The following is a 14286-nucleotide window of genomic DNA, read 5'->3' as shown; positions in this document are numbered from 1 at the left end:
TTTTCCAAAGGAATTTGGACATACATGAATCTAGAGATCTGAACCAATCTTACATAAAAGATTGGTCCAATGCAGCGATCTGTCTACAGAGATTCATGCCTGTGTACAAAGTACAAAGGAAATGTGAGCGATGAACGAAGAGTAACTGTAAATAATAATGCAGCAATTAACATGCCATTAAATCTCCAAACTCATAAACGTACAAGAATATTTTCTTACTAAAGAGAGGTAGAGAGGTTTCAAAAGGTTTGTAAAGTGGAGAATTGAATTTTTGGGTCCACTAACACCATTTATAGATTTATCTTTAGCAAATAATCCAGAATACAGATTTGACACCGCCTTTCTAAGGCAGCACTCACTTGTAATGTATAATTTAATCAGAAGTATTGTTGCTTGCATTTCCAACAACAATAACTAGTGGTCCTTATCTGGATCTACCACAGGTTCTTCAGCTTTCTGTTGGGAACATGTAAACTCATGTTCCCAACAGGCCTCTGAAATATTCAGAGCACAGCGACTGGGCTGACACGTTCGCCCTCGCCCTCCCTTCCCCTGCTGGTGACCTTCACAGTGAAGTGCACAGCAGACAGCACTCAGACCAGGTATGGCCTTTAAAGACAAGTGGCTCTCGCTGGGTGCCATCACGTTAGCCACTCTGGCTTCTAAAGAGGCCACCGCGACATGTGCTCACATGTCTGACGCCGGGCGAGGTTAAGGAATTCGAAAGAGGCATCGTGTCTCGATGCATTGTAAAGACTCTGATGACTGATAAGAGACTGCTGAGCTGACCTCAGTCTGAGCCCAACACTGCTACTGCCTTTATCTGGATTTTTTTTTTTATCAGCTCACATATATATCAAAACTAAAATCTAGCACATTATATCACCGCTGGCAGAAGGGAAATGAAAAGGCAGAAGCTGAGTGTCAGCTCTCCTCCCACAGCACTGAACGCCATAAGCTGGGATATGCATGACATTTTGAAACGTGTTAGTAGCTGCTCAAGAAAAAGGATTTGGGGGGATTTACAAACGATTCCCTTGAGAGTTTCATTTTCTCACACTAAAACTAAGCTGGATAGTTGGGGTTTAAACATTTTATGAGCTGCTTGATGTTTAAGCTATTGAGTATACTTAACAATTAAAGATATGTATAAATAAAGAGGAAGTCCCGAACCGAAGGAATTCAATGATGTGACATTCGGTGCACTCTAGCTTTAAAAACCACAGTGCAAAAAGGAAATCTGAGCAACAAAGGACACCTAAGTCTCTTGGTGAGTATTAACACTGGTGTGATTTATCAGGCGGCGCACAAATGACAGAGTTTTGGTTGACTTTGTAAACAGATGGTACATTTTAAAACAGTCAGCAGGAAGGACGACCATCAAGGGCATTTTACAGAGTCAATTATTCAGCCCTGACCTGAAGAATAATACATATTCAACATCGGGAGCATACTGCCACAAGCCTATTTATAGAGCAAAAAAAATCCTTCTTCCACAATAACACCAAAACAGCCTTAGTTAGTTAAATATCTCTCCTGTGGCCCCATTGGTGTTATCCTGCTAGAAGCAGCCATCAGAAGATGAGTGCACCGTGGTCATAAAAGAAAGGACATGGTCTCAGGGAGGCTGTGGTGATTAAATGATGCTCTATGCTCTATGCCAAAAAACCACAGATACAAGGCAGGATGGAGCCATTCTTCCATGTTGTTTAGACTAAATTCTGACCCGACCATCTCAATGTTGCAGAAGATATAGAGACACAGAAAAAACGACAATGTTTTTCCAATTTTCTATGTCTGAACTATACCATTAGCTTTATCTTTTTAACTGAGAGGAGTGGCACTTGGTGGTGTGGTCCTCAGCTCCTATAGCCCATCTGCTTCAAGGTTCAATGTGGTGCATTCAGAGATGCTCAGTGGATATTTTCCCTTTTTCAGACAATAGAGATGGTTGTGTGGGAGAATCCCTGTAGATCAGCAGTTTCAGAAATACTAAATCATGCAGTGTTTAAAGACCCTTAAATCACCTTGCTCAGTCTGAATTTTAGCAGGCTGTCTTTACCGTGCATACATGGATAAATGCCCTGAGTTATCAGGTTGATGTAAACAAGACTCCAAAAAATGCAATTAGACAATCACTGTGATTATTGTTAGTGTCATTCTTTTGTACAATCATTGCCAATTAATGTTACTTTAAACTCACATGGGTTACTAGTAGGAAGCCCACAGAGAATTATTGCACAGCTTTGTGTAGTAGCTAGCACTTAGCTGTTTAAGAGGATAAACCTTTCATCAGCTCCCAGCTGAAATCAGCTTTAACAGACGTCAGACGACAAAGGTTCTCCTGAAGAGATGATGCGAGCCCGACCTGCTACATGTTGACATTAGTACCAGTTTATAAACAGCACGTAACTTAGGCAGAGCAGCAAAACAATGATCCAATAACATGAAACGTGAGCTGTCGATGTGCAAAGCAGCGCCGCTATATGCTGTCAGGCCACCATGCCATGAGTACAGTACGGATATTTATGCTCAAGTCTACAAACACAAAAAATTTAGACATTTCACTTTGAGGTTTGTTGACAAATGTAGTGAAAGAAATGCTTGAAGGTGAGGGGAGCTGTTTAAGCAGGCAGCACAAAGTAAAGTTGGCCTGTATGTGAGTTAAACCTGAATATATGAGCTTAATAGCAAACACAGCACCATCGGGATGTAGCCCTGAAAAAAACAAAGCAGGATAGTCAAGTACAATCACTGGTTCACTTTAAATCTCTCTGTAGTTAAGAGAAGTATTTTTCTAGATTAGGACATTTACCAAATATGTTACTTCCTCTGTGAGACACAGCCGCTAAAACGAGCCTGACTGAGGCTCTGCTGACACCTGGCCATGTATTCTTCTTGTCTGTCTCGGGCAGCGGCTCATATGATGGCTGAGCGTGGTGTGCAGTCTCAACTGTGACTCAGTCGTCCCTCCCCCTCCCCGAGGAAGGTGACCTCTTTAAAATTCTCTTGCAGTCATCTGAACCGCGCCGTTGTCACGGGAGGCCCAAAGCTGAGCGCGACACCGAGGGGGAACTCAGACAAAGCCACTGAACCCACTTCTGAGAAATCTCTAAAAATCTCAAAGCTTATATGTGGCTCTACAAAGAAGACTGCTTTCAGTGGGCAGTGCTCACAGAGCCAGTGAAATAAAAAGGATTAAAGCTGCCAAATGACAGTAAAAGGACACTTTTGAGCACAATTAGCCTAACAACGCCTACTCCAACTGCAGTCCAACATAGATAACAGCTCCCTCTTCCAAATTAGCTGAACTGCAAAGAGCCCTGCACCCCCACACCGCCCACTCCTGCCAAATCCCTGATCAGACCTAATCAAACAGATTATTTCTTATCTAATGACAGCTGCAAAGTTGCTAACAGAACGTCGAGCATTTCTCCTGTTTGCTTTCATCTTTTATGTAAGTTGAATTCACACGTCATTGAATAATTCACAAATTTTTGTTGCGCTTGAAGATGATTCAGGTTCTAAAGCACTAAAAATGTAATATAAAAGACAGCCGGAGTGAGAAAACTAACACAAACACAAAGTGCAGATATTTAAACCACACACAAAGAAATGGATGGCCCATTAGCGAGAGCTGCACTAACAGCCTTGTCTTTTTCTCTCTTAGGCAAAATAAAAATGGCGTTTTCTCTTGGGCAAACATGGAAACGCACATCACATCAATCTCTTTCATAATGCAAAAAGACTACTGTTGTAATGGCCTTGCGTTATCCTGAAAGCAAGTGTCCCTGAAATAGACGAAAGGCATTTGAGCGACACAGAGACAAGAATCGAGGAATAAGCAGAGCAGCTGCCTGATAAAGCAGAGGGGCTCTCTATTAGTCACCTGGTTTCTTATTTGTCCGTGTAAGGTGGTAAGGTTAGAGCAGATTACATATGACAAATTGGATGTGACAGAAAAAGATGGGAGGAAGCTCCAAATTCGATGAAGTCAAAAGCGTTCGGTGCATCTGACAGCATTTCTGACAGCGCTTGTCCCTCTGACACGGGAGAAACACAAAGGCTTTGCTGACTCCTCTGTTCCTTCTCTCACAGCTCCATACACTTTTATTTCTTTCCCACTCATTTGAAGACGAGGCTATTCCTTCATCTGTGAGCAGCTGAGATAACAATGTTGAATTGCGGAGGGAAGAAAAATCTGTATTTTTGCCCAAATATGCTTCTGAGCTGCTCACCCTGTTTCCTCCCTGAGCCGGCAGGAGTGAACAGACAACGAAAGCAGGATAAGTGGAATCACACCTGGTCTTTAAGGTACTGATTTCTCTCTGATTCAAGAGGCAGAGAAGTAGAAGTAAGCACTGATTATGTATTGCCATCAGTAACAGATATGATAAATATGACTGATCGAGCTTCAGGTTGCATACTAACAAAATTTCAAGGGTTTATAAAACAAACGTGTGAGAGCAGTGTTAGCAAAGGCAGTTTTGTTACATGTATGGTGTTTGTTTGTTTGTGCTAGACTTTTATTTCCTGACAAATTTCACTGTTGTTCACAGCACCCTGTTATGCAAGTGCACACTGTGACATCACAAAGCAGTAGACCGCTGTTAGAAGCATGTTCATCACGGGTTACTGAACCCCAACCTTATCTATTTGTGTTATTACCCCTCAAAAAAACAGTCTTTGTCACAACAAAATGCGCAACCCTGTGACAAAATAACAGTACAAACACAATGTTTGAGTTTTGGGGGGAATATCCCACAGCTAATTAGGTTAAGCGGCAACAAATTAGTAACATGACTGGATACTAGTCAGTCATATTATGAGATTTCATAATATGATAATATCATTACAACATTCAGAGAACTCCAAGAAACATCTATATGGTTGGGGCAAAGTCAGAAAACACTGTACTGAATGTCACAATTCTGTAGTGGAAGTCATTATTTAGCTTCAGAAACTCAAGTCAGCATCAACAAAAGCAAGTTAGAACTCATAAACAAGCGTAAACAGCATCTAGAAACATCGGCGCCTTCTCTGGGTGCTCACCTAAGATCGATGGGAACATGGTCCTGTGATCTGTTGTGAAATGAACATAACAGAACACGTTTATAAGGTGGTACAGGTCCATAAATGGTACAAACAGGCCATTTTAGGCCTTTCAACGGTGGTAGCTAAGAAAAACGATGACATCATAAATCTGATGTAGGTATTAGATAGGTAAGAACCTTCAGGGGCATATGATACTTTATGTATTATAAGATTTCCCACATACTATATACAACAAATAGAGCCGTTATTAATTCATGTTTTTCTTAATATAACGAGAACATCTGCTGAAAAATCGAGTTTATTTGTCCGGCTTGTGTAAAGGCATCTGTAGACAGCTGATATTCTAATTTGCTCGCATGTTTATTGCTGAAACAGTATGAAATATAAAGAGATGGACAACAGAAGAATGGATGAAGCTAACATGACACAGTACAACTTTTATTACAGAGGGGATGAGGAGCTGTCCAAGGTCTTGCATCAGCAGGACCTTGGACAGCTCCTGCATTAACATCACAAAGTACAGAACTCTTTCTTCTTACACTAGAAAATTCACTGCTTTCACTACCTGCAAGTACCTGAAATATATATCTATGGATGTAAAACTAAAACCCTTTCCTAACGTCTCTTACAAGTATCCATCCTTGCCACTTTAGCAGTTTGTAGCCGCTAGACTGATACAGTCACGGGCGGCTTTGTCAACACATCCTGGCAGACGTGGCAGAGTGGTTTGTCAGTGATGCTCACAGAGAGTGATTTGTAATGAGCAGTGCAACTCCATTTTTCGAGCAAGGAACAAAGATTTAAAGTGACGCAACGGCTTCTAGTTACGTAATGACTTTCTCAGGGTTACTGTAGCTACAGTAGTTAGCTACAGTCTGAGTACTGCAAGTCTGTCAGGCCGTCTGTTCAAAAGCGATCTCTTTATATTTGAAAGCAACAATGTCCACTGCATAACGCAGTGTCTAAAACCCCAAACTCACCTGTGGTGAGAAATGAAAGCAACACATTTATACATTTTCCTCCTAAACAGGCGAACTCCCCAAAATGTTTAATACACCGAATTAATAATTCACGTACTTCAGTTTTTGTGGGTATAAAAGAGTCGACGCTGCAGTACTGAGCAGAAAGTCTGCAGCTTACATTTCCATCGGTGTTGTTTTCAAGCTGCGCTGCCTCTGCATGCGTGGATGTGCAAGGATCAATTGGTGCCATTTTGGGCGTCTGGCAGAGCGGATTGAGTGCTTGAAAACAGAGGAGGTTCGGTTCAGGCAGAAACACTCAGACACAGCCAACGCCTCAGCTGTGTCTTCCCAGTGAATGCACAACGCCCTTTGAGGTTTTCACCAATGAGGTCACCGCCAAGTACACACACACATACATGCACCACGCATGTAGCATCCAAACTGCCTTTCCAGATAAATACCAGCCTTAGCTGTAAATCTAAAGGAAATTGAGTCCACGCAATCTAAAGCTTTTTCGACACTCACTCTGCAAAGCCACATTTATGAGCAAGCTGCAAAAGAAAAGGAAGAAAGCGCTGTTCAAGTTTAAACAATCCGTTATATTAATGTTATAAATTGCTATTATGATTTCAGAGATCCTATCTGACAGAGGAGATTCTTACAGTGTTAGCCTTTTTTTATCTGCATGTCTTTGTTTTTCAGCGCCCTCTAAAACAAACAGCCTCACAGAAGAGCACGATATTCTGCCACACGTGTGCCTCACTTTCACATTCACTACGAGGCCTAATAGAGTCCTTGAACGGGGGAGGAAAGAAGCTCTCTTGAAGTAGAAAAGCTTGACTGATGAATCTCTGCTTCAGTCCCAATATTATTGTCTGGCAGCAAAACAGTGGTTACTCACAGATGCGGGAGGGGGGTCTACACCTATTGATATGTGTCCATCTCAAAGTGAAGCTGCAGTAAGGTGTTCACAGAGTGGAACAGCTGCGTGGCGCCGTCCTCTCCCGCTCTCCCATTCTTTGTTAATGAGCCTGTGTGCCGGGCTGCTGAGTGAAGCTCTTTAGCAGTGCGCAATTAATCAGATGTTTCCTTGCAGAGAAGAAACCAAGCAGACATTCAGCAGCAGGGCAGTGTGATTACACATCGAAGGCAAATTGTCCCCGCCATCTACATTTGTCACAGCGGCAGGAGGAGAGAGCCGCGGTTAATGTTGTTAGATGCTACTTCTTCATTTTGATGGCCGCATAAGGAAATTAAGATCCAGTTTGCATTATGTAGAGTTCATGAATCAAGAGAATGATAGTCAACAATGAGCATTAGATTGCACAGTCAGATCTCATACAGGTCCCTTTACTGAAGCACTGTACTTAATTACAGTTCTGAGGTACCTTATTTGGTTACGTCTGTTTCAGGATCAGTGATTCCAAAACAATATCACAGGCTGCGGAATACATAAAAATGGAAATACAGTAGATCAGCTACACCCTGTATCTAACTGAAATGGATTAGGTGCCTTCGCGGATATGCAATTTATCCATTCCATGTGCACTAATGCACCCCTTTACCGTCACAGAGCCTGGCTTCAGGACTGGCACTAATAGCTGGACAGTGTGATTTCTCTATTACCTCGTGTGCTCATGAGTTCCAAAAAGAATTTCAAATTTTGGTTGGTCAAAAAAAAAGTTTTCTACTTTGCTTCGGTCGATTTTAAATGACCTCAGGCCCAGAGAGAGTGGAAGCCTTTCTAATTGTTGCTTATGGATTTTTGTTTTTCCAATGAGAAGAAGACTCTTCCATTTTTCGATGCAGTGAAGAACTGTGTTTACCGATTCTTGAAAGTGATTTTCAGTACAGTCACCAATACAGAGTCTGTTTTTAATGCAGGCTTTCCTAATTTCTGGCCTTCTCCCTTGCATATAAAGAGTCTCTGAATAATTTAATGGCTTTGCGTATCCTATTTTTATACATTGTGCAGTCGGATATAAAGTAAAGTTATTTTTACGTTATTAAACTATTTATCAGTGCAGCCTTTTACAGATTGAGAACCCATCGCCATCTTTATTTCTGAAAGCCTTTCTGTGATGCATTATGGCCTTTGGATATGTTTTTATGTATTTGTATTGTTTATGTGGTTTTTAAATATTTTTTATATCTTATATTTAACAATCAAAGTTGAACTGTATCTCTGCTGACATTATCTAATGTCTTCTTAGAGCTAAACAGTTGGGACCATTACAAAAACTGCTGCTTAAGGCATTTAGACAGCAAAACAAAGATTCCTCTGACTTAAAATCAGCTATTAGAAACACATTTTATAGCTGATATTTTCGTAGTAATAAATTTTTGGCTCATCAGCACATTATACAAATTTTGTAAAGTGTAATAACTTTGACAAACACCACCCAGCAACTCTTTTTAACTGGCATGAACGACATATTGCGCTTTATGATGAATATGCAATTTATTGTAAATAAGCCAAACATGAGAAAACCTGGTGAGGAGCTTCTCTCTGCGCCCAGTTGGTAACATCCAGATGTTCATCAGTTCAAAAGGTCTTTGCTTGCCAGCAGCCATTAGTCTATTTAATGAGGACAATTCAGAGCCAGTACATCCAGGATAAATAGGTGATGCTGCACTGTAGCAAATAAACTTGTATGTAATGACTCGTGTGCATAAAAGTGTGTAGTCTGTTTTCCGCTTTGTTGTGCTCCTCCTGGTGCTGCGAGGCTTGCTGCACTTCTCCTTTTGTATCAGTTCAGTTTATGAAGAAATCACTTCATCGAAGGAGACGTGGGTTGCATGAAACAGTAAGAGATGCCAGTAAAAAAAATAAATAAATAAAGAGAGACTCCACTCGTGGTTTAGACTTATTGTGCATATGTCAGTTAAACTAGTTTAGATCAGCACAGCACTGCTGTCACAGGAAGGCATCTCCAACATGAAAGTGAAGCCGAACCTATTTGATATTAATAGCTTTCAAAATTTGAAATTTTAATATATTATGAATGGCTATGAATTTTTATTTTCTGTTACATTTAAAATCCCATCATACAGATATAGCTTTGATGAGTAGTTATGCCCTCGGGCTGCAATGATTTAAAAAAAAAACCCAGCAAATCTACTTTTAACAAATGTATGCTCTTTTTGCATTCGATAATCAAGTTGATCAAGAAAGACTAGTTTTGGTATGAAATGCTTAAATTATTATTAAATCTATTAGCTCAATCAAAATGACTTTTTTTGGGGGGGGTAAAAACTCACTTAACTCACCAACAAAGTATGCATTAGAAGATTAGAAGGAAAAGCTGTAGCAATGGCTAACAACTGCACACTACATATGAAGTCCCAATCCTGACTGCAGGCAAAAGGTGTCTTCATGACTAGAGGCTTGGTCCCATTACTAATCTGAGATTATGCGACCAGGATGGAGGTCAGTTGTTGAAGTATTTTTGCATAGTAGACACACAAAAATAGTACTCATGTCAATTTGTGTTCGAAATAGAGAAAATTGACTGACTAAGAACCAAAAGCAGCACCACCTTGGGTCTGCAGCCAGTTTCACAATAAGTTTTTTTCTTTTAATATAATTGCTACTGATAAATGTTTGTGCATTCTTATTTTAGCCTGTTCAAAGTTGTCCCAACAGGAAACTGGTCATGCAGACGTGAAGAGTGACTCAATTCTCGGCAGGTGAGAAAACCTTGAATTTTCTCTGCACAGCTCATCATTTGAACAATAGCATCAAGCTAAAAATAGCTACAGTTTCCTTGCTAGCACAGAGGCTGCACTGATGGTGTCGAAGCTTTATCAATCTGACATGAAGTTTAATAAAATACAACTTTAGCAACCAAACTATAAGCATAATTCACCAAACATAGAAGAACTCATTATAATAGTACACAAGCAGTTTATGGAGACAGGACTGAACATTACAGTTAGCAGGGTTGTCCTCCAAAGGTCTCCAAAGTTAGCCTAGCCGAGTGGATGAGGTACCCTGTGTTGAGCTAAGATGGTAATAAAAAAAGTTTCTTTCTGTTTTTTTTAAATTAAAAATTACACAAAAAGAGACAGCAAAGACTGTATGACCAAATTAACAAAGGAACACAACAAAATCTAAAATTCGGTCACGTGTATAGAATATAAGTCTAATAATTTTACCCCAAATATACTTCTTTTCAAAAAAATAGCTGGCTTTTTTATTATGAAATGTTTAAACAGTCAGACAAGTATACACAGGGCAGGGCTACACCATTCATTAATATTATTAATATTCACTTACCATAGACAGGAGCAACAATTTTGAGAGGCTAATAGAACATCCCAGCACTGTTTTAATGGCTCCAATTTGTAAGTTGACTTGAGGCTGTTAAGGTGTGCCCCATATAAATCCTGCCAGTTCAAGGACTTTACCCTAGGGTCTGCTACTAGTTTTATCCAAGCCACTCTACAACCACTGCAACAGTCATGAAAAAGTTTCACAAGGACATAAAATTCTATGTGTGCAAGATATGCTTGATCTGTTTTAAGGTGAAACCTACTAACTTCATATACATCATGTTGCTATATTATTTCTGCATGTGGGTCCAGAAGCATAAATGTAATTAATTTGAGGCTGGTGAGTACTACAGTCGCTTTTTAAAGAACCAAAAAGGCAGAAAAACATGATCTCTTAGAAAACAAATAGTTGCCAACATACATCCAACTGTCTTACATTTGTCCATACAACTCTTATATTCACCGTTATTTATGGTGGTTGTCCAATAAGTACAAAAATTCCAGGTGGGGAGAAACTGTGTGAAAAAATGTCTTGTATTTCTTCATAATTATGCTTAAAGTGATTAAATAAAGTGCTTGATCTGAGCTGTGGGGAAAATCTAATTTAAAAGACATTCCCCATTTATAGCTGCCCCTAAGATGCCTTTGCTTTTGCTCTAATAAAAGGCTGTGTCTTGTTAACAGACATAACATATATCACTGTAAAATGCCTCTGCAGCATATTACTGTCATATTGCCCCACAAACCATCCAAAGCTATTCACACAAGCATCTCTTGAGTGCCCCCTGCCAATCCCTCTTAGGGCCCTAAATAGAGGCCCTCTTTTTATAATGAAGATTAAAGTGACATTTGGATGAGTGGTGGCTATATTGCTCCACAGCCTTGATGGGAAGAGCAGGATGGGACCTCGAGCCAAAATAGGATGGCTAACTAGTCTCTCAACAAACACAAGCTGTGCAGCTTGTGGAAATCCATCCTAAACTGTAGTGTTTACACTGTGTGGTGCTGTGGAAATGAGCAAAGTATTACAGATGGTGGCCCATCAGCCTCAGCACAGCAGGTGAAAGAGGCCAACAAAGTCAAGCGGAGCTCTAAAGGCCAAATTGGGATACAGTTCTGAGAAGGTTGATTTTGCCATGGAGAGGTTACAAACTCATTAATCACTTTTTTCTCATCCACAATCGTCGCAGAAGCTGATGATTGGACAACCATCAGCTTCTGCGATCAGATTCATCACCGAGCGGTGGATCAGACACCTGAGCTGGAAATATATAAACGTGAGGCAGGGGGAAGCGAAAAAGGAGTGCACTCCTGTCCTAGAAATTCTCTGTGTCAGTTTAAAAATACTTGGATGCACAGCTCTTGAACAGTTTGGCACATTTAAGAGCAGACACTGAAGCCGGAAAACGGCATCTCTTGCATCTTCTAATTTATTTGCAACGGACGATTTGAAAATACGTTTGACTTGACACTGTGCTCTGTAGCTTTACTGTGAGTCTGCGATCAGTTTATGGTCCAGTTTGTACAGACAGATTGTGACTGCATGCTACCTCTCGGGGGACCCAAGTCTGCAAATAGTTGGCCCACATGAGGGGAGCGAGAGGGCATAAAACACATGCAGAAGTTGGAGGGTGTTGTGCTCCGTCTTTAAATAATCCAATTAGAGCTAAATGATAATCAGCGAGTGCCTAGGATTAGAGACTCGGGCGGCTGCAGTCATAGTACTGCAGCAGAATCAGCAGCACCTGTGAATGACTCATTTCTCGGAAGCAAGAAACTATTGAGCGCCTCTGTGAGCAGGATTCAGCCGCACACTGAAGCAATTTGAGATCATTACTGACAAAGATTAAAATGTATCAAACCACTTAGAATGAGGATTGGGGATAAGGGATTTACATATTAAAGACAAATCTTATAGCCTGTATAATAACGTGTTTGCCTGAGCAGGGATGGCGACAACTTAATCCACTTTCTCCTGCAGTGAGACGTTCTACTCCTAAACGTTGCTGAAGCTTGTGGCATTTGCAAAGGTGTACACAAGCATGCTTTCCCGACCATAACCGCTCTCACCTCTGTCAGTGTCGTAAAGGTAGACGAACTTCTCCCACTTGTAATGGTCCAGCAGGCTGAGAACAGCTCCTCGCAAACTGGGCCTCATCTGGATGACAAACTGCACGTCGGCGTCGATGGGAAAGCTGGGAGTAATGAAGGAGGTGTGCAGTGCCCCGCAGAAGGAGGTCAGCGTGTTCATGGACTTCCTGTCGTAGAAGCCGAAGATGGCGTAAACTCCTCGGGAGAACTGGGAGCAGACTAGTGCAAAGGACAAAGAACAGGTTCAGGTCATGGACTCAAACAAAGATTTATGCCAAGTTCCTCCTAATTTCAGAAGAGATGTCAATAATCGCTGTGACATACTGAAAGTTAAAGCTGCTGAGTCCCTGTGCAGAAATAAAAAAAAAAATTCAATGTAAGGTTGAGATGAGAGGGAATTCTTTATGCTGTTAATCTTGCAAGTGAAGCAGCGGCTATCTGAATAAATGGGCCTCACGCGGGATGCCTGCTCCCTATGGCAATGCTCTGCTGCCCGGTGCCCTTCACTTATCCTTGCTGTAAATGCAACTGCTTGGGTAATCAACTAGAAATAATGGGGAAGTCAGTGCACTGGCCACAGCTCTTAATGGACAAATATCCTGACACATGAGCATCCAAATGTTCGAGCGCTGGGCTGTGCTGCCGCTGTATAAAAGATTTACAACAAGGCCTATCTGTTGCCATCTGTGGGCCTATGGAAATGAGCCGCGGCCACAAACACTAAACACACTTACAAGGTGTTAAGTATTTCATTTTATTTGTGTATAATAAACTGGTTCAGTGCCACCAAGGAGGATTAAATCAGAGGCATGACAGCCATCCTAATATTAGTAATGACTGAAGGAAATGTTGGTCAGTGCAGCAGACCTGCTCTGATATTTCTGACCCTCTGCTCCGCACAGGTCACAACGCTGCTCAGTGAAGCCGCACAGAAACACTAATAAGTATTAAATGAGGCTAGAAATGTTTGGATTTTAGCATTACAGTTACAGAATAGAGTATTATCAATAAAGTGTAAATTTCTCTTATTTCATTTTGAGTTTCTGTACAAAATGAAGGAACAAAGAGGTTATTCTTTAAATAGAAAATCAAGTCACATACATATTGTTCAGTAATTTGCATCAAAAACAAGACATCTAAAGGAAACCGACTGTGCATATTTCCCTGTCAACCCCTGCATTCAGCCTCTGTCTGTCTCTTTAAGGCCTCCCTCCCAGTGAGCACCCTATCTGTTCTTACTGGGCAGCTTGCTCTGCCCCACAGCAGACTTCCACTAGTCAGATTTCACTGTCAAATGCTTAAATACACATGCATATCTTGAGGTCCAGCTCCCATCTAAAATATGCCTGTGGACAAGGCCAACAACCATATATAGCAACAACCTCTGCAACAGAGGTCACGTAAGATGGTTATACGTGGGCACACACAATCTGATTGGTTTAGATGAGGAAGTGTTTAGTGCATGTTTTCAACCAACAAGAAGCATTTGATTTATTGATAGAAACTTTGATTACACACATGCACAGCACAGGCTCAAGAAATCATAACAAAATATAAATAATAGCAAATCTCATTAGCAAATTGTATAAATAAAAAATAATTTGTGCTTCTTCTGAAATTAAGCATAATTTATTGCAAAGAAACAGCTGGTGGCCTATTCCACTCGTCAGGATTCAGGATGCACATTGCATTAATTCATGCATTAAATCATCGTGACTCACGAATCACTGATGGAAAACGGGCGTTTTTATCCTTCAGTAGTGTTTTACTCATGAGAAAGTCCTGTTTACGTTGTCGGGCACACGAGAATGCGCATGCATGACCTTAGACTGTATGCTCTGCTTAATGCACCAAGAAATGCAGCACATGCAGAAGCAAATATAAATGCATATAAAGTCAAAAG

The 14286-nt window shown here is 40.8% G+C and overlaps 1 protein-coding gene across 13 annotated transcripts in view; it reads right to left on the bottom strand.

Annotated features, from left to right (window-relative positions):
• Nucleotides 1-14286, bottom strand: part of gria3a (glutamate receptor, ionotropic, AMPA 3a) — a 90086-nt gene that overhangs the window by 49005 nt on the left and 26795 nt on the right. For 12 of the 13 annotated variants that reach the window (XM_082549356.1, XM_082549358.1, XM_082549353.1 and 9 more), the window contains one exon: nt 12363-12602. In XM_082549356.1, the coding sequence (XP_082405482.1) occupies nt 12363-12602 (240 nt within the window). Of the gene's footprint in view, nt 1-10296; nt 10360-12362; nt 12603-14286 lie in introns of those variants that run through there. The other variant, XM_082549355.1, reaches the window with a different exon arrangement.

The sequence above is a fragment of the Aulonocara stuartgranti genome, assembly GCF_965226115.1.
Source record: "Aulonocara stuartgranti genome assembly, chromosome: 10".
NCBI lineage: Eukaryota > Metazoa > Chordata > Actinopteri > Cichliformes > Cichlidae > Aulonocara > Aulonocara stuartgranti.
Note: the sequence above shows the minus strand (reverse complement) of the source record. Positions and strands in the feature narration are given on the sequence as shown.